This window comes from Sorex fumeus, unplaced genomic scaffold (genome assembly GCF_029834395.1).
Source record: "Sorex fumeus unplaced genomic scaffold, SorFum_2.1 ptg000044l, whole genome shotgun sequence".
Lineage (NCBI taxonomy): Eukaryota > Metazoa > Chordata > Mammalia > Eulipotyphla > Soricidae > Sorex > Sorex fumeus.
The window spans coordinates 63948049-63975016 of NW_026606101.1; the positions used below are offsets into that span (position 1 = coordinate 63948049).

At 46.1% G+C, this 26968-nt stretch overlaps 1 protein-coding gene across 1 annotated transcript in view; it reads left to right on the plus strand.

Annotated features, from left to right (window-relative positions):
- BFSP2 (beaded filament structural protein 2) overlaps positions 1 to 21649 on the plus strand; it is a 107598-nt gene extending 85949 nt beyond the window's left edge. The window contains exon 8 of the mRNA XM_056122045.1: positions 21571 to 21649. Within this exon, the coding sequence (XP_055978020.1) occupies positions 21571 to 21649 (79 nt within the window). The remainder of the gene's footprint in view (positions 1 to 21570) is intronic.
- The last annotated feature ends 5319 nt before the right edge of the window (positions 21650 to 26968 follow it).

Here is a 26968-nt window from a genome sequence, read left to right on the forward strand (position 1 = left end):
TAATGACTGTCAGAATCTGATTCTTATCTGCTTCCAAGCCCACATCTTGTTTCATTCGCTTCGATTTGCTTAGAGCTTACCAACATATTGCCCTTCCATTTCAAACTAGTTCTCTTTTAAGAATTTTGGTTTTGGTTTCTGGTCCATACCCTGCGGTATTCTGGGAATACTGAACACAGTGCTCAGAGGACTAAATCATTTAGGTCATCTCCGCAACCCACTTTAATATTTTTTGGCTTGTTTCTTTTCTGCCTGATATTTCTGATATAAAATTTCACTTATGTGGTTGTTATTATTTTTTCTTAACTTATTGCTTTATATGCCAAAATAAAATTAAATTTATAAAACTTAATAATAGGGTCCTGGAGCAATAGCACAGCAGCGGTCGGGCATTTGCCTTACGCACGGCTGACCTGACCGACCTGGGTTCAATTCCTCTGCCCCTCTCAGAGAGCCCGGCAAGCTACCGAGAGTATCTCGCCCACATGTACACCACCAAGTAAGGCCCAAGAACCAGGAAAAAAAAAAAACTGGGGAAAAAACCCTAAAAATTGAATGAGGGCTGAAGATGAATTTAGGGCATTTGCTTTGCATGTGAGATTCTAGGTTCTATTCCCATCATCACAAGAAAATAAAATAATCAAGATAAATCAATTAAGAATTCTGAGATAACACCCAGGCTTATAGAATAGAAGTATTTTTAGAGGAACTAATGGAATGCGCAACTTGCTTTCCATTCCTGATGATTTTGATCCACCCAAATTTGAGATCCACTGAAGTGGAAAGGGGAATGGTGAGGGACAGGAAATAGATGCCTGATACTGAAGAGGCCAGGAACCACCATCCTGCTGGATCACTAGTTCTCTGGGTGGGAGAGAGGAGGGGTTGAATTTTATTTTGGAGTCCAAATGCTGTCAGTACCCAAAGTATGCATTGGCACCACCTCCCACCCACAGAACTGTAGCATTCCAGAGTGTATAGACCCCCTTAAGACCCTGATGATTTATGCAACATTGAAATTTTAATTTAAAACATTTCAATTTGCTGGGGCCTGGAGAAGTAGCACAGCGGGTAGGGCGTTTGCCTTGCATGCAGCCAACATGGCCGACCCGAGTTCGATTCCTCTGCCCCTCTCGGAGAGCCCGGCAAGCTACCGAGAGTATCTCACCCGCAAGGCAAAGCCTGGCAAGCTCCCTGTGACATATCAATATGCCAAACACAGTAACAAGTCTCATGATGTTACTGGGCCCGCTCGAGCAAATCCATGAACGGGAGGACAGTGACAGTGACAGTGACATTTCAATTTAAAACATTTCAATTTGCTGGGGGCTGGAGCAATAGCACAGTGGGTAGGGCATTTGCCTTGCACGCGGCCAACCTGGGTTCGATTCCCAGCATCCCATATGGTCCCCTGAGCACCGCCAGGGGTGATTCCTGAATGCAGAGCCAGGAGTAACCCCTGTGCATCGCTGGGTGTGACCCAAAAAGCAAAAATAAAATAAAATAAAATAAAATAATAAAACATTTCAATTTGAAACATTTCTACCTGTGTGTGTGTGTGGGGGGGGGCAATGTTAGATGTATCCAAGGGCTTTTATTTTCTTATGATTACTATAGTTACGTATTAATTATAAAGCCATTGTGTGTTTTTTAACAGTATTAAGCAATATACCTTATCATACTGACAAATCAACATTCTTACTTTAAGAGTCTCACCTAGATTTAACTCACTGACACAGTTTCTCCTCCCAGTCTGTAACTCAGAGAAGTTTTTTGCAGATATAACAAAATAACAAGGAAAATTGTAATATGCAAACCCAGATTAATGCACTAAACAGAGGATCCCTAAAAGCTCCCAATGGCTATAACAAAATAACAAGGAAAACTGTAATATGCAAACCCAGATTAGTGCACTAAACATAGAAGGATCCCTAAAAGCCCCCAGCTCCCAGAGTGTACCATTCCCCTTCAGTCTTTGCTTGGATCTTTCAAGAACAAGGAATCTCCCACCTGTTTTGATTATTGTGTGATTTTTTGTTTGTTTGTTCATTTTGGGGGGCTTGGGGGGATTTAGTTTGGTTTTGGTTTGGGGGCCACACCCAGTGGTGCCTAGGGTTTACTCCTGACTCTGTGCTCAGGGATCACTCCTGGTAGGCTCAGGGGACCATATGGGGTGCCAAGGATTTGCCATGTGCATGCAAACCCTGTCCACTTCTGTCTCTCCAGCCCCTTGGATTGATTGAGTTTAATTGGATGCTTTTCACTGGCGGAGAGATGGGTATTTGATCATTGTTTGATCATTGTATGATTAAAACTCACACATGAAAGCTTTGTAACTGTGTCTTACAGTGATTCAATAAAAATTTTTTTTTAAATGTGGTGATGTTAGTTGGGGTTGCAGATACCTAGGGACTTGGGCTGAAGAATGGAAGCTGCCTCACTCCCATAGCTGGTACCTGATTCTGGCTCTCAGCTGGCGCATAGCTGGACCTATTGACTATATATGACCTCTAAGTGTGGCTTAGACCTTCTAGAACTAGGAAAGGGAAAAAGCAAATGTTCCAAAGGGAAGGAAGCACAGATTTTGTATGAAATCCTAGCTCAAAGGCCTCACATAAATTACCAAATCTTGGACTGGAGAGATAGTACTGAGGTTCAGGTGATTTTCTGGTGTTTAGATTTTTATCTCAGACTCATCAAACATCGAATTATGAACCATTGTTGATGGTATGTGTTAAGTCTCTTCATTCTTACTCCCAGACTCAAATTCCTGAGTTACCACTCCCCATTGAAGAAAAGGAGAAAATGGACCCTCTTGAATGGAATGCTGTACAGCCAGATACAGAAATAAGAAACTTTAACACGACTCCTTGGAATTTACCTGAAAGTAGGGGGGGAAATTCTTTCAAGTATCAAAGATATTGTGGAAAAGTATTTCTTGCAACAGTGTGAAACATGCTATCAATATCACATTATTACCTTAAATTGTCTAATATGAAGAGATAGTTGTTATACATCCATAGTCTACTTAGTTCCTTTTAGGTTTTCTAGCATCTGATCATCCTTCCTTTTGGGGGAAATTTTAAGATATTAAAAAAATCATCACTGCAAAAATAAATAAATAAATAAATAAATAAATAAATCACCATTACAGAAGTGGGAAGAATCCCTCCTACTCCCCCAAAGGCAAGAAATGGGCATGCGAGCCAAGGTTAGTTAGGAGATTATCCTGTGTAAGCCTTTGCCTACAAAGCTGTAAGGACCCTTAGGGATTTTCAGGATTGCCATGGTGACAGTGAAGCCAAAATTCCAGTGGCATTGAGGTAAGTGTCTGGTGGAGCAGTGCCATCTCACTGGCCTGGACTACTGCCTTGAAATTATTTTATGCAAGAAAAATTAATCATTCTAAGTTGGGATTGTCTTATTACAGCAATTTAGCTTATTCTGATGAGAGTGACTGCAGAACATGATCACAAATTCTCCGATATTTCTCTCATTTAAAAATGGGATGTAGGGTAGGGTGTACCCCTGATGGAGCAATCATACAGTGGGCAGGGCGTTTGCCTTGTAAGCGGCTGACCCGGGTTCGATTCCCAGCATCCCATATGGTCCCCCAAGCACCGCCAGGAGTGATTCCTGAGTGCAAAGCCAGGAGTAACCCCTGTGCATTGCCGGGTGTGACCCAAAAAGCCCCCCAAAAAAGTGGGGTATAGACAGCTTAATAGACTGAACACACCGCTTGCATGCAAGAGGCCCAGATCCCAGTACTTCCCCACAAGCACCACAGGAGCAACCCTAAGCACAGAATCAGGCGTAGTCCCTGAGCACTGCCTGGAGTGGGCCAAAAAATCAGAAACAATTAAAAATAGATGTGGAGTCTATGTTCTCTCCCCTCCCAGCTGGAGCGAACATGACCTCTCATGGCTGGATCACAGGAGACCAGGAAGCTAACTAGCTGGTTCTGGAACACGGCAGCAACTGTGAGAAGTCCAATTGCTCAGGGCTACAGAGCCTCACCGAGGTGGGCATGGATCAGCCCTGGGCCCGGGTCACTCCGGACCAGCACACAAATATGTGAATCAAGTTTCCTATGAGTCTACCCCAGTCGCCTCTCACTCCTAGTTTGTCTTTTCCTGTCAAGGGCTGCAGATGCATCAGCTCTGCTGGACCCTGACTGAATTCTTAATCCACAGAATTTATGAGCATATTCAAATGGTGATTTTTTTTCCTTCTAAGTTTTTATGGATGATTATAGTGCGGTTGGTAATGGAAAACTAAACCACCCTATTAGATGTTCTGTGGGGTATCCAATACCCTTCTAAAACTTTCCGTTTCTGTGATTAACTAGAGTACGTTTCTAGTTTTTGTCAATGTTACAGTGGAAATGGCTAACTTTCAGGTCCTGGTAAAGAGTGTCTAAGATTATCACGCAGAAAAATCAGATGGCTTCAGTGCTACGACTCTTTTGTTCTTTACAGCTTGTGTTGGTGTATCTTTGCAGGCTGAGGCAGCCCCGGGAATGGGAACCTCCAGTCTGGGAGGGCAGCCCCAACAGCCACCCACTGCACTCTGCTTGCTGTCTCTCATTCATCTCTTCCCATATGTGTCCTTTATCAACCCAAGCTGCCTCTGTGGGTCTTTCTTATTTCTCCTGCTTTTTGGGTTATACCCAGTAATACTCAGGAGTTACCTGAGCCCTTGAGAGTGCAGAGTTACCCAGGGCTCTGCACTCAGGAATTATTCCTGGTGGTACTTGGGGCACCATATGGAAGGCCGGGGATCGAACCCAGATCAGCCGCGTGCAAAGCCAACATACTATTGCTCCAGGCTCTCCGTGGGTCTTTATTGTCCTCTTTTTCTCCTTGTCTCTGTCATCCTTCAGTTTGTACTGTCCAGGCACACCATCTGCCCAGTTTCTGCTCTGCCACTCTGTCAGCCACTTGCGGCTACTCCATTCGTATTGATTTTTTTCTCAGTTCACACTGCCAGCTGATCTGATCTGAGATATATATTACCTATCCCCATCCATGCTTAGCTGTTTCTGCCATCTGATTGGTCATGGCTCATGAAAGCGAGGTTCGAGGTTTAAAATAATCAGTGTCATTTAGCTGTTCCTCTCCCCACTATCCTCACATCCCCTATAACACAAGGAAGATATTTGATTGGTAGAAATACAGTGAAACACTACACAACCCTAAACTTGCATAGCTCTGTATTAGTAGCCAAGAAAAGATAGCCAGGGGCTGGAGAGATAGTATAATGGGTAGGGTTCCTGCCTTGCATGAGACTGAACTGGGATTGATCCCCAGCACCCCATATGGATGAACCCTGCCAGGAGTGGTCCCTGAGTTTAGAGCCAGAAGTAAACTCAGGACATAGCAGGGTGTGACTGGCCACACACACACACACACACACACACACAGTTAAGATATTCACACAGTACTCTTTCAATTTGTTGATTTTTGTTTTGTTTGAGATACCAGAGATCAAGTTCAGGAAATGACAGATGCAAGGCAAGCATGGCCCTGGCCACAATGGCCTTTCTTTTTGGCTGTGGCACTGGGGAGAGTGGGTGTTCATCAACGAGAGGGTGGGGAAAAATCCAGGCTGAATTAAATGAGGGTCTGACTTGGGAGCGGGCTGTGTTCAGGAATGGTGGTCATGGGTACCCCAGCCTGGATAGAAAAACTCTGGGCCACAGGATATGAATTGTTCTCGGGGAGAAAGGACTGTGGATTCTAGAACCCAAAAGGTTTGAGGGGCGAGGTCAATGGCTCTAAGAACTGGGACACACACTTCACATGCAGAGTGCTACGTTCAGTGTCTGGTGCTGCCTCATTCCCAGACACACACCCCCAAGAATTCCCGAAAAGAAGTAAAAAAACAGAAAAGTTTTGGTTTCCTTGTGAACAGGGTAGAGTTTTGGAGTCTAAAGATAGTTCCGAGAGGTCTGTGTGCCAGGCACTGTCTGGGAGAGTCTCTTCCTAAGTCACTGCTGGGCAGTGGGTCACCGGTAATGAAGCCACAAACTACGAGGGCTTACTCGGTGACTCATGGGTCAGAGGCCTATAGCCGTGAAGCTCATAGACACTGATGACCCACAGTGGGAAGCCTGTGAAGTACTGTGTGGACACTCCCTGTGCTGCTCAGAAAGGTCAATGCACATCAAAGCAGAGGTCACAGTGCCTGGGCCCCAGGTGATAAGACTGGCCCTAAGAAACCCCGCCCTGGTCACATGAGCATGGTGGGGCCCCAAGATGAGCATCTCCCCAGCTCTCACTTGGGGGCTGGTGAGGAACCTGTGTCACCACTTGCCCTGCCTTAGCCAGGACCCACAGTAGGGCAGGGAGCCCTTGGCAGCTGAATCTGGAGTCTGGCTGTCACTCTATAAGGACCTTGCCTAAGACCTTTTGTGAAAGACACGTGTCCTGACTAGCACTCGGACAGCAGGGCTTGTTGACCCTTAGGAATCTGCTTGGGTGACTGCAAGGACTGCCTGGCCTCGTGCCCTGAACCCTCCTTGGTTTCTGCTGTTCTTGTCAGATCAGGGCTGGAACAGGAGGACTTAAGGAGACCTCACAAGTATTCTGCGTGAGAGTCAAGCTGGTGACAGTGAAGGCTGATGACTACAGCTTCTTAATCAGTTCTCCTGTGGCTCAGAAGAGGAAATTATTTATGATGATTATGGGCCAGAAAGAGAGTACAGGGCTTAGGGTACCGGTCCTGCCCTCATCTGACTCCGGGTCAGTCCCTGGCACCACATATGGCCCCTGAGCATAGCCAGGAGGAAGTCCTGAGCACCACTGGTGTAGCCCTCAAGCAAAACAGACAGAAAAAAAAATTTTTTTTTTCATGATTCATAAGGAAATCTATTGCACATAAGAAATACAATGGCTTCTACATTTGGGGTCATTGGTTAGTGTTATTACTGTTAATATATTTTATTATCCCTTATTGTTTATCCAGAATCAGAACAGAAGCCCCTTCAGTATGACAGCATGATTCGGCCATGCTGACTTCTGGGCTGAGTTTGCCTGGCACAGGCCATGGGTGCCAAAGGAAATATTTGGCAAACCCAGAATGTTCCAGTTGCTCTTTTCAGCATTGGGCAAGAAAACAAAACAGATGCTTTCCCCATTCTAATGAATTCTGCTCTGCCACCCGACCCCCACCCCCACCCCAGCCCAATGCCTATAGGATAAGGTGCCAAATACTGATAGTCTTGGACCCACCCCAATGGAGGCTCTAAAAGGCTAATCAGCCTCACCTCAGCAAAGACCCTGGTCCCACCTGCTCCAACACTGTGCTCCCTTGGCTGAGAGAAATAAACCTGCTTTTCTCTTCTTTCTTAAATTTTGTGCTTAATTTTTCCCTAAGAATAATTATTTTTGAGGTTAGTAGGAGTGGAATTCCACGGAGGGAAGTGGGGGCTCAGATGAGAGAAAGGAACCAAAGGACTGTAGTAAAGGAATATTGGTGACTTGATGATGACAGGTTGAGGGGCTGGAGCCGTAGTAGAGTGGGGAGGGCCCTTGCCTTACATGCAACCAACCTAGGTTTGATTCCTGGCACTCTGTATGGTTCCCTGAGTACCACCCAGGTAACCCGAGTATTGCCGGGTGTGGCCCCAAAACAAACAACAACAAAATCAATGGTGAGGAAGTTGAGTAATATATTTTGGACAAGTGTGACATTGTACCCCTTAAATTTATATAACCCGTTACCATAACAAAAATGTTTTAGATGAAGTTATTAATAATCTCATACAAGAATTTAAGAAAAAGCACATGAAAGAGAATTCAAGTATATAATAAATCATCATTAATTTTAATTAATTTGTCATAGTTTTGCCTTCAAGGGAACTAAAAGCTGGATATAGAATCCTGGGGATAATTATTTTAAATTTTTAAAAAATTTAGTGATAGGACTGGAGAGATAATACAGTGGGTAAGGTGCTTGCTTTGCGTACAGCCAACCTGAGTTCATCCCCAGCACCCCATAAAGACCCCAGAGCCATGCTAGGAGTGATTCCCTGAGCACAGAGACAGGAGTAAGCACTGAGCACCACAGGATGTGGCCAAAAATGCCAAAACAAAATTAGTGATGAATTTTACAAAAAAAGCACATGTTATAAAATTGTATGTGTTTCAGGAGTACAACATCACACCCTGAAACTTGTTACCATAAACCAGCATCTCTCCACCTTTGGGCCCCTACTCACACTCTCTCAAACACAGAGCAAGAACTCCCAGCCCTACATTTCACCCCAACAGGGGAGTTTCCCATTGACCATGTGATTTACAAACAATGAATTCTCAACAGCTCTGAAGAGTAGAGGCCAGGAAAGTGTCCTAACAACTGTTAAAAAGCAATTTTAAAAATGAGTAAATGAAGAATTTTGTTGTTGTTTGTTTGATTTTGGAACCACACTGGCAGTGCTCTGGGCTTATTCTTGGTTCTGTCCAGGGATCACTCCTGGCTGGGCTCTGGAGACTGTATGAGATGTTGGGACCTAGCCTGGGTCCTCAAGGCGCCCCCCCCCCCCCATCTACTGTAATATGTCTCTCTCCCTTAAAAAAAATAATTTTAATAAAGGGCAGAGGCTTGAGTCCAGAGAAGGACCTACAGACCAGAAGTGATTTTGCCAAAGCAGTAGAAAGCTGAGACTAGAACCCTCCCTTCCTCAGCTGATTCTCTCAGCCGTTCTCTAGAACCCTCCTTTCCTCAGCTGATTCTCTCAGCCGTTCTCTAGAACCCTCATTTCTGTGGCTGCTTCTCTCAGCCATTGTCCTCTAGGAGCAACATAAATAACTTTTAAATTTTTATTTTATTTTTCATTGAAATTCTGTATTTTTTAATATGATTAATAATAGTTTCTCAGCCACACAATTCCAACACCACACCCATTACTAATGTACCCATTCCCTCCCCCAAGGACCCCAATATCCCCATGCTATTATCCCATGCCCCCCAACTCAACTGTGAGGATCAATTTTCCCATTAAGTTGCATTTGGACCTTTTCTGCTTCTTCAACTGTTACCTTTATTTCCCATATGAGAGATATCATTCTGCATCTATCTCTTTCCTTCTGACCGACTTCACTTCAGAGAATTTTTGTGTTGCCTACAGTTGTATTTGAAAAGAGCTGTAGGTTAAGGAACCACTCCCTGAAGACGATCAACCTTGACTGAGACAAAAATAACCTCATGAAAATTTGAAATAATGGTGGTGGGAAGGCGCAATGGTGGTGGGATTGGTGTTGGAATATTGAATGTAACAAATCATCAGAAACAACATTATTGGGACTGGAGCAATAGTGCAGAGTGTATTTGCCTTGCACGCGGCCAACCCCGGGTTCTATTCCCAGCATCCCATATGGTCCCGTGAGCAATGCTAGGAGCAATTCCTGAGTGCAAAGCCAGGAGTAACTAACCCCTGTGCATTGCCGGGTGTGACCCAAAAAGAAAAAAAATTATTAAAAATAATATTTTAATTTAAAAGACAAATAGATAAATAAAAATAACCTCATGCGATAGCACAGCGGTAGGGCGTTTGCCTTGCATGCAGCCAACATGGCCAACCCGAGTTCGATTCCTCCGCCCCTCTCAGAGAGCCTGGCAAGCTACCGAGAGTATCTCGCCCGCATGGCAGAGCCTGGCAAGCTCCCCGTGACGTATTCGATATGCCACACACAGTAACAGCAAAGTCTCCAATGGAAACGTTACTGGGCCCGCTCGAGCAAATCGATGATCAACGGGAGGGCCTTTAACCTCATGCATTAGCTCTCTCCTAATGTGAGGTAAATCCAGAACTGTCAACTCCCTCACAAAACTGTCAGGAAAGGACCCAGCAGCAGGTCAGGGGAGAAGGCAAACAATCCGCGGTAGATCTGATAGTGATGTCAGTGGACCCCACAGTGGCTCACGCGAGTCGGGAGGAGAGAAAGACGGTCACCCTCTCTCACTCTGTCTCTGCCACCCAGGAGTCGCTGGGAAGACTAGGACCGGTAAAGTCTGCAATGAGCCCCTGCTCGGCATGGCCTGAGCCCTGCCAGCCCCACAAGGTGGCCGTCAGGCCACACCTGAAGTCCGCTTGGTCTTCTTGGCACAGGAGTTGATACCCGCCACCCAATTGCCTGGGGAGCCACGAAGTCAGGCTGGGGCGAGGATTTGCTCTTTGCAGAAAAGGAGAGGCCAGTCCCAGGCCTTACCCGGGGTTTCTAGGGTTCTTGTCTCGCTCGCAGAAAAGAATTTCAGGAGTAGACAAGCAGTGAAGTAACAGATTTTATTTGGAGGTTTTTGGAGAGAAAGAGAAAGGGATAAGCAGATAAGTGAGGGAATGGAGAGTAAGAGAGACAGAGTAACGCTCCCAGAGAGAACGCGGGCTTCTCCAAGGATGGAGAGAGCGCCCCTACACACATTCTAGCATTAGACACGAAAACATGAAAGCACACATCTCAAGAGGGGAGATGCGGGCGAAACATGTGCTTAGGCACCACATGTGCTCTGCCACGTGGACGTTAGCAGCACATGGGCTCAGGCAGCATATGCCCACCCTTCCTTTGTTCAAGGTGGCCTTTATAGGGTTTCTTCAACCTGCCCCTTGTGGGCCCGTTGCTAAGGAGGTTACCAGGGGGGTTGGGAAAGGTGATGGTCTTCTTTGAAATTCCTTTCCTGGCCTTTTGTTTCTGCAGGAGCTTCCCTGGGTCTGTTGCTGTAGATACGTGAGAGTCTTATCAGGCCTTAGTTCCTGTTTTTCCTATTTTCTGCAGGGCTGGCTTTTGCCATTGCCTTGGGAGGGGGCCTTCCCTGTCTACCTGCCTACATCAATAGTCCCCCAGAAACGTCATCCGGCGCCAGAATCCACTCTGGCTCAGGGATGGGGTCACAGGAAGGCTTCCAGACCAGACTCAACAAGGCACTGTCAAGCTGTGGGACCTGTCCCACCCCGGACAAAGGACCTTGCCTGCAAGGTCCTCTCCCTGAAGGTCCTCTCCCTGCGGCGCCCGGCCCTGCAGCTTTTCACTCCTGCTGGAGTCCTTTGTCCATTGGCTTTTGCTTGGCCAGTACATGAGACTCCTCTGGTAAATCTTTTCCAAGTGTTAGACAAGAGCCCACCTCTGGGCGTTGGTGGTTAGGGGCCGGGCTCTCCCAGTAACCGGCGCCCTTGATTTATTCTGTGGAAAGCCGTGAGGAACAGGGTGAGATGAAAATTCTACAAGGATGCACTAAGACCTTGAGTAACATATCAATGTCTTTAGATCATGGCTGAGAAATTAATTTTCTGCAAGTTGCTGTCTCTAAGAGCTGAATAGCGATGTTATGTTGAGGGCCCTCTATACTGTTCCTGTGATGGTTGTCACAGCCCCACAGAAGAAACTGCCTTTCTTGTGGCCACTGCCAGGGGCTGCACGGGGAAGCAGGATTGATTATCCTGTTGCTAATAAGTCTGGCTGCAGAAATGTCCTGGCCCCACACCTGCCCTAGGGGCTGCTGAATGTCATCTTTCCAGCCCGAGGATTTAGCCATACCAGGACAGACCCTGCCCGTGGCGTTTCTGTGGCTTAGCACATGTTAAGGGCTCAATAGAGAATGAATTTTGTTGGGAACACGCATATATATCTCTGTGTTCCCTGTTTTTATTAAGAGCTCTCATGGAGCAGAGAGATTGTACAAAGGTTAAGGTGCTTGCCCTGCACATAGTCAACCCCAGTTCAATCCTAGGAACCCACAGTCTCTTTAAAACCACCAGGGGTTACTCCTGAGCACAGAATCAAGAATACTCCCTGAGCACTGCTGAATGTGACCCAAGTCTGACTCCCCCCACCATAACACCCCCAAAAAAGAAAGCTATTGTGGGTCTTTTGTTTGTTTTAAAGCCATAGTCTGGGGGTTCTCTGGGGTCACTCCTAACTCTGCTTGTAAATCTTTTCTGGATGTCCTGGGAAAATCATGCAGTACTGGGAATCAAACTGGGATTCTCATGCAAGGTATGAATTCAACCCATTGAGCTCTGTCTTTGGGCCCCTCATTTAACTTTTATCTTGGTTTCTTGGCCAATGCGGTGCTCAGGGGTCACTCCTGTAGTTGCTTGGGAGACCATACGGTGTGCCAGTGATCAAACCCCATCAACCACATGGAAGGTAGTGCCCTACCCATTGTACTATCTCTCCAGTCCCACCTCATTTTACTTCTTAACTTCTTATAGGCAGTTCCTGTTAATCTGAACAGGATTTAGTTTTGAAAAATACAAACTAAAACTGCTTTTTAAAAAATTTATTTATTTATTTATTTATTTAGGTTAAGTTTAAGTAAATTTGCTAGGCTAGAGGGATAGTGCAGCAGATAAGGCACTTGCCTTGCATGCAGCCTCCATGCCCCAAACCCCATATGGTCTCCCCAGCTTGCCACAGTAATTCCTGAGTGCTGAGTATCCCTGAACAACCACTGGTGCTCAGGGCTTGTGCTATTCAGGATTTATACCTGGCTCTGTGCCCAGGGATCACTCTTGGCAGGGCTTGGGGAATCCTATGGGGTGCTGGGGACTGAACCCAGGTCGGCTGCACGCAAGGCAAGTCCCTACCCTCTGCACTATCTCTCCAGCCTCAACTTGCCTAGTTTTAGAGGTGCTCTTCCAGAGAACCCCCTCACCCTGTGCAAACCAGGAAGACAGGCACCTGCTGAGTCTTCCTCCCTGGGGCTACACCTCCGAAGTCATCTCAGAAGCAAGGCCCTCAGCCCCTCAGCTGAAGGGCAATCTGAATCAGAACTGTGGCAGTAATGCAGATGTCAGTGGTCTTAAATAGCTTCAACAGTTGGAAAATTAAGATTATGTCAGGAATTTTGTGGATTTTGAAAAGATTATAAATCCCCCAGTTTCAAAAGGGTCTGGGAAAGGCTTTTTTTAAATGCTAAAAATAATTTTTAGGGGCTGGAGTGATAGTACAGTGGAAAAGGCATTTACCTTGCATGTGGCTGACCCGGGTTTGATTCCCAGCATCCCATATGGTCCCCCGAGCACTGCCAGGAGTAATTCATGAGTGCATGAGCCAGGAGTAATCCCTGTGCATCACTGGGTGACCCAAAAAGCAAAATAAATAAATAAATAAATAAATAAATAAATAAATAATTTTTAGTCTTTATTCTGAGAGCAAGGAGTAGTATTAAGTAATTTTAGGCAGAGAGATGACTTCATCTAATATTTTGATCTGGAATAAACACAGCCTAGTTTGGAGGGTCGTCAAGGATTTAGTCATTAATGAGGTCCAAGTAAGGAAGATTCCAGTAAGCTCCTGGGATTTTGCCCTAGAAAGAGAGGATGAGAGATCATGATGTTTCTGCAGGGCATTCAGTATTTTAATCAGACCATAAGGCTGGAGTAGCTTTTCAATTGCAAACTATAATGCACAAGGTAAGGAAATGAAGAGAGAGAGAGAGAGAGAGAGAGAGAGAGAGAGAGAGAGAGCTCAAGAAGGGAAGTGCCTCCCATAGAGGGAGGCTGGGAGTGGCGGGGAGGGGGTATTGGGGGATGGTGGTAGGGAAACAGGGAACATTGGTGCTGGAAACACACTGGTGGAGGGATGGGTGCTGGATTATTGTATGATTGAAACCCAATTATGAACAGTTTTGTAGTGGTCTATCTCACAAATACTCAATTAAAAATTTTTTAATTAAAATAATAATAATAATAAAAAGTAATGTGGAGTTCATGCCCAATTCAATCAGCTTACTCAATGGCTCAAACAGCAGTACTCCTACATTAAAAAAACGAAAAAGAGAGGATGAGAGGGAACTTTCTTTGACTTCCCTTTTTTTTTTTTTTTGCTTTTTTTTTTGGGTCACACCTGGCGATGCACTCAGGAGTTACTCCTGGTAGTGCTCAGGGGACCATATGGGAATCGTTTCTGGGTCGGTCGCGTGCAAGGCAAACGCCCTACCCGCTGTGCTATCTCTCCAGCCCCTGACTTCCCTTTTGAGCTGGCGGGGAGGGGAAGGGCCTGATTTGGGCTGAGCAAGGACAGGTTTGCAAATGCCCTTCCCTGTCAAATGGCACAAATGCAATTGGGTTCATTTTAAAGAGCTAATTGGCTTCATTAAACATTTATGAATCTGGAAGCATCCCATCTACAATCAGGAAGGTGGTGTTATCACCTATCACCAAGTTAACAAAATAAAATATCACTGCTGAATGGAGGAAGAGGGAATTAAAAAAAAAAACCTGGAACACGTGCATTTTTTAATAGCTGGAGTTTCAGATTAGAAATCAAGTTGTACATGAGTGAGAAGAAAAATCTCTTGTCAAGACATTGATAAAGAGTTTATGAGAGGGGCTGGAGCAATAGCACAGCGGGTAGAGCGTTTGCCTTGCACGCGGTCGACCTGAGTTCGATTCCCAGCATCCCATATAGTCCCCTGAGCACTGCCAGGAGCACTTCCTGAGTGTATGAGCCAGGAGTAACCCCTGAGCATTGCCGGATGTGACCCAAAAATAAAAAATAAAATAAAATAAAGCAAGTGAAATCTCAATATTTGGCCTATTAGTTCTTCAGTATGAAAGAAAATTTCCAAAGGATACAATATGGGAGATTTAACACTGGAAAAATACTTACAAAACTTTTTAATCTGGCTCCACTTAGAATGAGGCACAGCACAATAGAGAACAACCCTCAAAAATATTTATCAGTAATTCTACATTTTTTCTCCCGCCCCCTTTCTTTGGAGGGGGGAACCATACCCGGAAATGCTTAGGAATTATTCCTGACTTCGTACTCAGGAATTACTCCTGGTGGTGTTCAGGGATGTCAGGGATGGAACCCCGATCAGCAGTGTGCAATGAAAGTGCCCTACGTCATATACTACTGGTTGGCCAGCTTTTGACAATTTGTTGTCCCTTCATTATATCCCACACATGAGCGAGGTCTATTTTTGTTTGCGTGTGGAGGTGGTAACAGCAACACATATATAAATGAATAAAGCTAATATCCTGAAATTTCACAAAAAATCAATAAGTAGATTAAAAGTTTTTCAAAAACTGTGTATCTCTCTTTTACAGCTATATACTTTAAAAATTAATATTATGCTAACATACTTAAAATTGTACATCAAATCAATTATAAAAATATACAATGTAGCAAGAGAGGAGAGAATGAAAAGAATTTAAAGGAAAAATTTGCATAGGCCTGGCCCCCTCTTTAAAATGTATTTTGGGGGCTAAAGAGAGCATAGGGAGCTTGGCTTGCACATGGAAAACCCAGGTTTAATCCCCGGCACCCCATATGGTCTCTCAGTCCCACCAGGAGTGATCCCCAAGTGCAGAGCCAGGAGAAAGCCCTGAGCACTGCTGAGTGTAGCCCCCAAACAAAAAACAAAGTCTTTTTGTTTGTTTTTTTGCTTTTTGGGTCACACCCAGAGATGCTCAGGGGATACTCCTGGCTTTGCCCTGTGTAAGGCAAACGCCCTACCTGCTGTACTAGCCTCTGGCCCCAAAGTCTTTTTGTTTGGGTTGGGTTTTTCTTTCCTTCTTTCTCCTTCCCTCCCGTCTTCCTTTCCTCCCTCCCTCCCTCCTCTTTCTCTTTCTCTCTTCCTCTCTTTCTCTCTCTCTCCCCTCTCTCCCTCTCTCTGCCTTCTTTCCTTCCTTCCTTCCTTCCTTCCTTCCTTCCTTCCTTCCTCTTTTTTTTGTTTGCTTTTGCTTTTGGGTCACACTCCAGTCCCCCTTCCTTCCTTCCTTCCTTCCTTCCTTCCTTCCTTCCTTTCTTTCTTTCTTTCTTTCTTTCTTTCTTTCTTTCTTTCTCTGGGTCACATCCAATTGTGTTCAGGGTTTCCTCTCAGCTCTGCACTCAGGGATCACTTCTGGCAGTGCTCAGGGACTATATGGGGTTCAGGAATGGAACCTGGGTTACTTATGTGTAAAATAAATGTCCTACCCACTAAACTATTGCTGTGTCCCTTGGGTCTTTCTGTTTCTTTTAGAAATCTAATTCTTTTGTTTTGTTTTGTTGGGGCCACACCCATTGATGCTCAGGGGTAATGCCTTGCTTTGTACTCAGAAGTCTTGGCAATGCTCAAGGGTCCATATGGGATGCTGGGAATTGGACCTGGGTCAGTTGCTTACAAGGCAAGTGCCCTACCCATTGTACTATCTCACTAGCTCTAGAAGTCTAATTCTTAATTCAAGAGCTGCCATCTTAGAGCTAGCTATACCATTTTCAATTCTCATTTTTCAAAAATAAGCTTGAGATTGAAAAAAAAAAGTACTGCATTATTCAACCACTCAAGGTTTGGAAAGAATGTATTTAGAGGGCCAGAAAGACAGTACAGTGCATAGGAACTCATTTGTACACAAAGCAAACTTGGTTGGATCCCAATTCACTGTATGGCCAACTGAGCTCTGCCAGGAGTGATCCCTGAGCACAGACCCCAGAGTGAGCCTTAAGCACTGCCAGATGTTCACGCCCACCCACGCCCCCAACACACACAAATGACTTATAAGATAAATAGGAAAGAAAGCAATTGCCTTGTTGGCTTCTTGAGAAACGGATAGATATATATTTTTGTTTTATGATACATTTTTTATTTATTTTTAATTAATTAATTAATTAATTGAATCACTGTGGGAAAAGTTACAAAGCTTTCAAGTTTAAGTCTCGGTCATGCAATTATCAAACACATTTCCCTTGACCAATACTTATTTTTCACCACCAAGAACCTCAATAACCCCCCCCCCCAACCCTCCCAATGCCTGTGAGGCAGATGAATTCTAGCTAACACTCTATCTACTTTGATTAGATTCATTGTTTTGACAAAAGATGCACCATTATATCTAGAGTTTACACCCCCAAATCTGACATGCTGAAAAGGCATTGTGAAATAATTTGTTTTCTACAGCTGGTTACAAGAACCAAATGATGTTGCGCAGCCGCGATTTTGGATTTCTGGTATTTTACTTTATTAATTCAAAGCCTGGAAGTATTTCTGCTGAGAGTCAGAAAATTATGAGATTGGTTTCTGTGCTCTGGAGCCATGGCCGTGCCGGAGAGCCGCTCGTTGGGGGCAACTCGTGACCTCAGTAGGGCGTCAAGGATGAGCTGGGAACGCCCCCCTTCCCATGAGGAGAAACTGATATGTTTTTAAAATAGTTTTATTGAGGGAGAATACTAACTTTAAGGAGATTGTGGAAAGAGAGAGAGAGAGAGAGAGAGAGAGAGAGAGAGAGAGAGAGAGAGCGAGCGCAAAGAGCAAGGGAGAGAGCACGAGAAAAAGAGAGAGCATACCACAATGTAAAAAGAAATTACACACCCTAAGTGGAATGTGGGGGATCCAGAATGGAGTGTCTGAAAGACTAATATTGAGATTTAAAAAAAAGTCAGCAATGTACCCAAAAGAACACTATAATTATTTCTTTTCTCTGCAACTTTCAGGTACCAATTAAAATGTGTCTTGTATTTTAGCTGTTTAATTTTAGGGAAGGGGCAGCCTTTTTAACTGTGTACATGAAATAACAATAATAACAAGAAATAAACCTGGGTATGATTAATCATTTTGACCACAGAACTAGGAGCAGTCTCCAAATACTGACCAAATAAACAAACAAAAACGAAATTAAAACTCATCCTAAGATTTGGGGCAGCCGGGCTCCGAGGCCCAAAGGGGCGGGGCTGGCCAGGTCTCTTGTGCTCACAGCGGGGGCAGGAATGTGGATATAGGTGGGTGGAGGGGTGCCAAGCTTTCAGAGCCAGAAAGAAAAGAGTTGAGGTGACGGAGTGATAATACAGCAGGCAGGGCGTTTGCCTTGCACACTGCTGACTCGGGTTCAATCCCCAGCTTCCTCCTATTCTACCAAGAGTGATCCCTGAGTGCAATGCCAAGGAGTGAACCCTGAGCACTGCTAGGTGTGACCCCCCAAACAAACAAAGAAAAAGTATTGTTATTTCCCCCACCCCCCAGTCCAATGGTGGTTTTTAAAAAGTTTCTGCAAATTCGGTTCCTGTGTTTAATCCGTACTGAGCTACACAAAGTTGTATAAAAGCGAAGGCATTGATAGTTAGCACCACAAGGATACTAAGGAAAGAAAGACCATCTCAGGCATAACCACCCAGGAGAAGGGGAAAAAGAAGATTGGCTCACGGGGGCTTGACTCAAGGGACCAAGCTCGTGATTGGTATTCAGGAGGACAGACTTAAAACCAAGCACCCACATAGCCCCATGCACCAAGCTGGGAGTCACCCCTCCCCCGCATTCCAGGAGGCCTTCCCCTGCAGGTCACCTCCCTGGGGAAAGTCCAGACTGCTTCACTGTATCACTGTCATCCTGTTGTTCATTGATTTCCTCGAGCAAGCACCAGTAACATCTCCATTCGTTCTAGCCCTGAGATTTTAGCAAATGCCAAGTTGGAGGCTCCGTCAGGGTCAGGGCAATGAGACCCATCATTGTTACTGGGTTTTAGCATATTGAATACGCCATGGGGAACTTGCCAGACTCTGCCCTACAGGTAGGAAACACTCAGTAGCTCCGCCAGGGACTTCCGGGAGCTGGGTTTTATAGTCCCTGGGTCTTGACCACTGATGGGATAACAGGGCCGCAACGCTGAGGGCAATTGGTGGGTGTAACACCTAGCTATTGGAAGATGAGGGATCTGGGTGGAGGAGGCCCAGTCCCGATCCGAGCAGGCTTGGAGATTTCAGGCCCGGGTCCTGCACACCTGGGTTCCTCTGCCCGTTCCTTCATGCATGAGGCTCGTCCGAATGTGTGGAAAGTGGTCTTAAGCATGACTGTGGCTGGTTCCGGAGGTCTTCAGATGCCGGGGCTCTGCTCGGTGCAGGAAGGGAAACTCAACCCATCCCCCTCCAAGGGACCCCGGTGAGGACAGCCAGGCACCAGGGCAGGAGACTCTGTGCTGTTCTTTTCTGGGAGCTGGGTTTTATCTAGACTGCTTTTTTAATTTATTTATTTTGTCTTTTTTGGGGGGTCACACCCAGCAATGCTCAGGAGTTGCTCCTGGCTCTACACTCAGGAATTACTTCTGGTGGTGCTCAGGGGACTGTATGGGATGCCAGGGAATGAACCCAGGTTTACTGTTGGCAAGACAAATGCCCTCCCTGCTGTACTATCAGTGAAGCCCCAAGATTACTCTTTATTTTTTTTTTTTATGTAGGAGTACTGCTATTTATTCAGCCACGATTAGCTGATTGAATTGTGAATAAACTCCACTTTGCTTTTTTTTTTCATTTTTTATAATTTTATTTATTGAATCACCATCAGAGCAGTTACAAAGCTTTTGGGTCTAAGTCTTGGTGATACAATAAAACACCCGTTCCTTGACCAGTGCCCATTCTCCATCCCCAACAACCCCAGTATGCCCCCATCCCACACCCTCCACCTACCTGTGGGGCAGATGATTTCCACATTACTCTCTACTTTGATCACATTCAATATTTTGACACCATTATTATTTGAGATTTTACCCCAACACTCAGATCTGCTGAAAAGGCAACAGTAGACAATTTGTGTTCTATTGATGGTTATGAATAACACATGATGTCGCGTGGCTGCAGTAGTGGCCATGCGATTTTGAAATTCCAAAATTTTAACACCTAAATCTGGAGGGATTTCTGCCAAAAGCTGTTGAGTTTTGAGATTTGTTTCTGAGTCTCTGGGATAATGGCCGTTAAGCAGCTTGATCAGGAGTCAGAGAGGCCATTCGTGGGCGATGACTTGGGATATTGTTGGGACAGGGAGGACAGGACCGGCTCCACCCCCATCCCGTGAGGCCCAAGTTTCGTCACTGCTGGCCCAAGCCTGACTGTCCAGTGGCCTCTGGAGGATGACAGCTACTGAGCCGCCAAGGGGGAGCAGGAGGAGGGACAACAGCCTTTCCCCCCTGGGGTGGCCCAGCGACAGTAACCTATTGTGGGGTCCAGACACATTTCTGCCAAAAGCCACTGGGTTTCGAGATTTGTTTCCGAGTCTCTGGGATCATGGCTGTTAAGCAGCTTGATCAGGAGCCAGAGAGGCTGTTCGTAGGCGATGACTTGGGGTCTCGTTGGGGTGGGGAGGACAGGACCGGCTTCACTCCTATCCCGTGAGGCCCTGCGTGTCTCGTCACTGTGGGCCCAAACCCGACTGTCCAGTGGCCTCTGGAGGATGGCGGCCACCAAACCGCCAGGGGGAACAGGCCAAGGCATAAAAACTATTCCCACCTGGGTTGGCCCAGCACTGGTAACCTACTGCAGGGACTGGATGCATTTCTGCCAAAGGTCGCTGGATTTCGAGATTTGTTTCTGAGTTTCTGGGATCATGGCCATGAAGCAGTGTGATCAGGAACCAGAGAGGCCATGCCTCCAATTATATAGCTGAGCTAGAGGTGGTTTGTGGGTGTGTCTCCCACATACCTAACTTTTGGCTGTTTACTTTCTTGGTAAACTTTGCCCCAAGTTTTTGGGGTCTGGCCAAAGGCACAGCAGCAAATTTGGGGTATCTGGAAGTCTGAAGGCGCCATCAGGCTGCTGATGCACTCGCCTCACAGGTACAGATTGACCTGCTGGCGGCACCATACCCCTGTAGATTGCTTACTTTAAACTCTTTGAAGATGGGTTGAAATTGCAGTTAGTTTCGTGTTTTTGTGGGGTTTGGCATGAAGGATTCCACTTACGACCTGTTCTTTAGTTAGTTAAACTTTAGTGTTTTTTTCTTTTTGTGGCTACACACCCCCAAATGTTCAGGGTTTACTCCTGGCTCTGGTCTCAGGGGTCATTTCTGGTAGTGCTAAAAGGATCATATGTGGTGCAGGGTTGGAAAAGGGGTGAGCCATGTGCAAGGCAAGTACCTTAACCTCTGTACTATCTCTCTGATTCTTGTTTTTATTTCTTTTGTTCATTTTGGAGGGGTGGAGAGACTGGGGTCAAGTTCAGTGGTGCCTCAGGGACTCACACAGGGTCAGCTGCATGCAATCCATGCAATCTCTCTCTCTCTCTCTCTCTCTCTCTCTCTCTCTCTCTCTCTCTCATATCCTGTTTTGGGTTTAGTTTATGCATTTGTTTTTATCTTCTCCCATCTTTAAATTTATTTGTTTTGGTTTTTGAGTGTTTGGGGAGGGAGTTGGGTCACACTCAGAAATCATTTCTGGTGGTGCTAAGGAGACAATATGCTGTGCCAGGGATCAAACTGGAATCTGCCCTGTTTAAGGAAGTGCCTAAAACCCTCTACTGCCTCTCTGTTCTTATTTTTATTTAGTTGTCTTTATTTGGGACCACACCTGGCTCTGCTAAGGGATTAATCCTAGTTCTGCACTCAGGAATCATTCCTGACTAGCTCAAGGGACCATATGGGATGCCAGGTGGGCCACGTGTAAAACAAATGCCCTGCCTGCAATATTATCTCTCTGGCCCATGGCCCTGTTTGTTTTAAACAATTTCTAGGGATTTTGCTGGTTGGTGACTTGATCACCGGAACTGAGATCAGGAGAGAGTGCCCCACACATAGGCAGAGTAGGATGTCCATTGCAGGGTTCCATAAAGTCACAGGTAGAGCAGAAATGAGTCTAGGAAAGTCTCTGAGGCTGCTCTTTCTCCCTAGGAAAGGCGTCTCAGGCTGCTCCATATTCAAGGGGCTCTCTGAGGTGGATGTCAGCAAGTTCCTGGAGTTTTTCAGTTAAGAGTCTTCCTGATTTCAGGATTGAAGCAATAGTATAGCAGGTAGGGCACTTGCCTTGCACCCCAAGTCCCACCAGGAGTGATTCCTAAGAGCAGAGCCAGGAGTAAGTCCTGAATGAGCTCTGCCAAGTGTGGACCCACCCAAAACATAAAACAAAAAGATGCTCCTTGATTTCTTTTTGGGGGAGAGCACCAGCCAGGATGCAGTCCTCTCTCTTGGTGAATTAGAGCTGTCTAGGGATAGTGTGGCGACAGTGGGCCCAGGCTCGAATGGGTGACTTGAGAGATGCAGAGGTTTACTGAGCTGGAAGAGGCAGGATTTACATCCATCCAGGCACCTGGGAGGCTGAAGAGATGGGTTTTCTCCTGGGCCCCAAAGCACAGGCAGACTTCCATGTATAGATGGGAAGGCACAGAACATTCTCAGAGGACACAGAAGGGCTAATGCAAAGATCTGAATAGGGAATAATACGGTATGTGATAGAGACTGCTCCGACTCACAAGACTGTTAGAATCTGGGACAATGATCTAACCTTGGGCTGGAGCGATAGCACAGCGGTAGGGCATTTGCCTTGCATGCAGCCAACATGGCCGATCCGAGTTCAATTCCTCCGCCCCTCTCGGAGAGCCTGGCAAGCTACCGAGAGTATCTCGGCCGCACAGCAGAGCCTGGCAAGCTACCTGTGACGTATTCAATATGCCAAACACAGTAACAACAAGTCTCATGATGGAGATGTTACTGGGCCCGCTTGAGCAAATTGATGAACAACGGGAGGACCGCGACCGTGACCGTGACCGATCTAACCTTGGGTGCTCGAGGAACAGTGCAGTGGCTTGAAGCACTTGCCTTGCAAGAATGCAGTCACAAGTTCAAATCTTGTGTCCCACATGCACTGAGTGCAGTCCTGACTTTTCTGAGTTTGGTGACCTCACAGCTAAAGGTGCCTGAGTGAGTACCATATGCAAGTTTACAGCACCAAAACCCAGGGTGCCACGCCTATGGTGTACTCCTTGGCCCCATCACATCTTCCTCAGCATCAGTGTCTGGAACAGAAATGTCCTGGGATATCTGGGGATGATTCTGGGAAAGGAAGCTCAGTCGCCAACTTGCCCTGTGTTCCATCCACTTCCAAAAAGGAGCTCTCCTGAGCCTAGTGGATAGTGTTTTTTTGTTTTGTTTTGTTTTTGCGCTAGACTTAGCCGTCTTTGCCTCTTACTTTCCAAGGTGCATTTTATCTTTTGCATTCTTTCTAATTAAGCCTGTAGAGGCAGATTTAATATGTCTAAAAGTGAACCTGTTGAGGCTGGAGTAATAGTACAATAAGTATGGTGCTTGCCTCACATACAATGAACCTAGGTTTGATCCCTACACCTCATATGGTCCCCTGAGTGTTGAGCCAGGAGTAAGCCCTAAGCACCACTGGATATAGTCTGCCAAGACAATGAATAAATAAAATAAAAGTAAACCGATTTAGCACCAAAGCTCTCTTATTCAGAACAAATCCAGTGTTCACTAAGAGGGGCTGTAAATCTGAGGGGTAGAGCTGAGAGGGGAGGGGTCTGGAGAGGGCCCGAATTCAAGTGCATGAAAGACAGTCCTGGTCAGGGGACTCTGGAGATGGTGTTTGGAGGGAGTTGGAACGAAATGCAAGGAAGTCTCAGAACTGGGAAAGGGTGTTAGAATCACCTGCATACAGAATTTGGCTTCAATTGACATTGCTCAGGCAAGACCAGAAACCAGTAATTCTCACCCCAATGTCACACTCAAAGGTTAGGAGAGGATATTTTCCGGCGTAGCATGTTCCTCAACCAGGACACCAGCTTCCCTTCTTTTGGCCATCACGGGAAACACAAGGGGCCCTGGGGATTGGGGAATGGGTTTGGGTGATGGTGATATGCAGACTTACCACAGTCGCAGAGCTCTGCAGTCTGTCAGCATGGGGGCTGGGCATGTTGGCATGGGAGCTGCTCTGCTGTGGTTGCCGGCAGAGAGGGTAGGAAGACGCCCAGCATCGCCAAGAGCCTTTAATTAACTTGACTTGTTTTTGTTTGTTTGTCTTTGGTTTGGGGACCACATCCAGCTGTGCCCAGGGTCATGCTCATGCGCTCAAGAATTTTGGTGGGCTCAGGAGACCATATAGAATGCGGGGGATCAAACTCAGGTCAGCTGTGAGCAAGGCAAGTGCTTTATCTGCTGCATTGTCTCGCCAGCCCTAACTTGACAATTTTATACAGAATTTACAAGGTTAAGTTTTCACTGAGCTGTGTTTGACAATAGATTCAGCACGCGCACATGCGCACGCACACACACAATTATATTTGGATGATTTTGATAGATTTAAATTTTTAAAACGTTTTTCCAAATAGTGACATGCTTGCTTGCTTGCTTGCTTGCTTGCTTGCTTGCTTGCTTGCTTCCTTCCTTCCTTCCTTCCTTCCTTCCTGCCTGCCTGCCTGCCTTTCCTCCCTCCCTCCCACCCTTCCTCCCTCCCTCCCTCCCATCCTCCCATCCTTCCTCCCATCCTCCCTCCCTCCCTTCTTCCCTCCCTTCCTCCCTTCCTTCCTTCCCTCCTTCCCTCCTCTCCTTCCTTCCTTCCTTCCTTCCTTCCTTTTTTCCTCCCTCCCTCCCTCCCATCCTCCCTCCCTCCCTCCCTTCTTCCCTCCCTCCCTCCCTTTTTCCCTCCCTCCCTCCCTTCCTCCCTCCCTTTTTCCCTCCCTCCCTCCCTTCCTCCCTCCTTCCCTTCTTCCTTCCTTCCTTCCTTCCTTCCTTCCTTCCTTCCTTCCTTCCTTCCCTCTTTCTCTTCTCTCTTTCTCTTCTCTCTCTCTCTTCTTTCTTTCTTTCTTTCTTTCTTTCTTTCTTTCTTTCTTTCTTTCTTTCTTTTCTTCCTCCATGCTGGGGATAGAGCCCAAGACCTGTCTTACTTACAAGACACATGCTCGACTGCTGAACCACATTTCTGGCCCATGACATAATTTTAGTTCCTTCAGGGTGAAAATCCATAGCCTTTGAGGAGGTTGCCAGCAACAAGAGAAAAAACCTTAGGCAGCCATGCCAAAAAGTTTCTATCACTGGCATTGGTCAGGCTGAGGTTTCCTTTGCCTGTAGAGGGCCACGGGGCCCAGGAGGGTAATGGGGAGTGTAGGGGGAGTGACTTTGTGGGGGAGGGCTTCTCAAGAGCTCTCCATCTAAGACTAGCCTAGACTCACCGCAGGAGTTTTGGCCTGTGTAATTATTTGAGAGGAGGGTGACCAACACTTTCCTAAACCAGCGCTGGCCACCCCCCTCTCAAGCCCTGAACCAGCCATTCTGCTAGTAAGTCCAACTCTATTTGCATTGAGAGGGAGAACAACTCCCTAAAACTGTGTAGGATTCAGACAGTAATCAAGGACAGAATTAAGGTACTCGGGAGGAACTTGGGGTCACTGGGCAGAAGGGGCCTTTGTAGCAGTTGCTAGGTGAGCCATTTGGAAGCCAGGACAATTTAGCCTGTGCCAAGACCGTATGAACAGATTTGTAGGGGAAAATGCCAGAATACAAGCAATTTCATATTTAGAAACCAAAAGCAAAGGTAAAGGTAAGGTAAAGGCCCTCCCGTTGATCATCGATTTGCTCGAGCGGGCCCAGTAACGTCTCCATTGGAGACTTTGTTGTTACTGTGTCTGGCATATCGAATACTCTCGGTAGCTTGCCGGGCTCTCCGAGAGGGGCGGAGGAATCGAACTCGGGTCGGCCATGTTGGCTGCGTGCAAGGCAAACGCCCTACCGCAAAAGCAAAGGATGAAATTTTTTTTTATAATTATCAATAAACATTTGGTGATGGTCTGCTCTAGGGCAGGCATTAACTGTAGCACTGAGGAGCCAATGTGGGCATGCCAAGGGAAATGGGGAATGGGTAAGTGACACAAAGACATTGGTGGAGGGTCACTGATGTAGGGATGCTGGTGAAAGTGCAGGAACTCTGTACACCAACAGTGTCAATACCAGCACTGTTTGGAGGGCTTGGGGAATATTTTGGATTTGGGGCCATACCCCGTGATGCTCAGAAATTATTCCTGGCTCTGTACTCAGGGATCACTCCTGGCAGGGCACAGGGGACCACATGGGGTGCCAAAGATTGAACCCAGGTTGACAGTGTGCAAGGCAAACACCCTACTGACTGTACTATCACCTCGGCCAACACAAACACTGTTATAATCATCTTACTTTGAGTACAGTAAAATACTTTTTTAAATTAAAAAATCCCTTGTTCATATTGTCAAAATATTAACATGCAGTAGGGTCAGAGAGGAGAGAAGAAAGGAATGATCAACAGATACCTATGTAACTGGAATTCCTGAAATTGCTGTTATTAATACCTAAGCCCTATTGGATAGACTATTAGCCACATACTGAGCTGAACGGCTTTAGTTCCCTCATCCAGATCCCTCCCAGGAGGCAGGTGTGTGTTGTCTGCACTCCCCACAATGGGAAAACCGGAAGAACAGACAAGTACAATGTCTTACTAGAAAGAGGCAGAGTTATAATTTGAGTTCTAATCTGACTACAGAAGACATCCCCCTACACACACACACACACACACACACACACACACACACACGCACGCACACAGACACACATGAAATAAAGAACAGGCAATCTGAAAGAAAGTCTAACTGTGCCTCTACACCCCACTCCTGTTCTCCTTCTGCCGCTCTTTTTCAGCTCAAGTAGGATAACAAAAATCACCGACCTACTAACCTGGTAACCAGGGCTGGGATGACTGAATTAGAAGTAGAAAATGTTGGGTCATTTCACATCTATTTGTTGGGTCACGAAGTAGGAATGATGTTGGGGTCAGGGACAGGAAAATTGTGCCTTGCCAACATAATTATATTCCTCGTACCCTGTGATCAAACTGGCTCAGTCAGAAGGGTTTGCTTTGTGCAAGAGTCATCTAACTGGCTCCCCAGAATCCACCGGGGAGTCTGACCTTGATGAGTTTACCACAGAGCTAAACTTGGTTCACAGCCAACTCAGTGTCCCAAGGCTTGGCAGCAGGAAAAGCCCAACTCTCAGCAACCCAACTCCTAGGAGGCTGAAGCCTATCACCAGACACACGTATTCACTAACAACCACTGTTAGACAAGTGATTGAAATGCCCCTCTCAAAACCCCCCAAATCAGCATTCCCAGAGAGCCAGATAATCATCAGAGAGCCAGTGGGTGAGTATACCCAAAGGGAAAGAGAGGCAGATTTCGTGCAAATCAGGCTGGGCCTAAAGATTCATCTCTGCCGTGTAGCAGGGTACAGAGTAGGCATGTGCGAGTTTCAGTTTCATGCT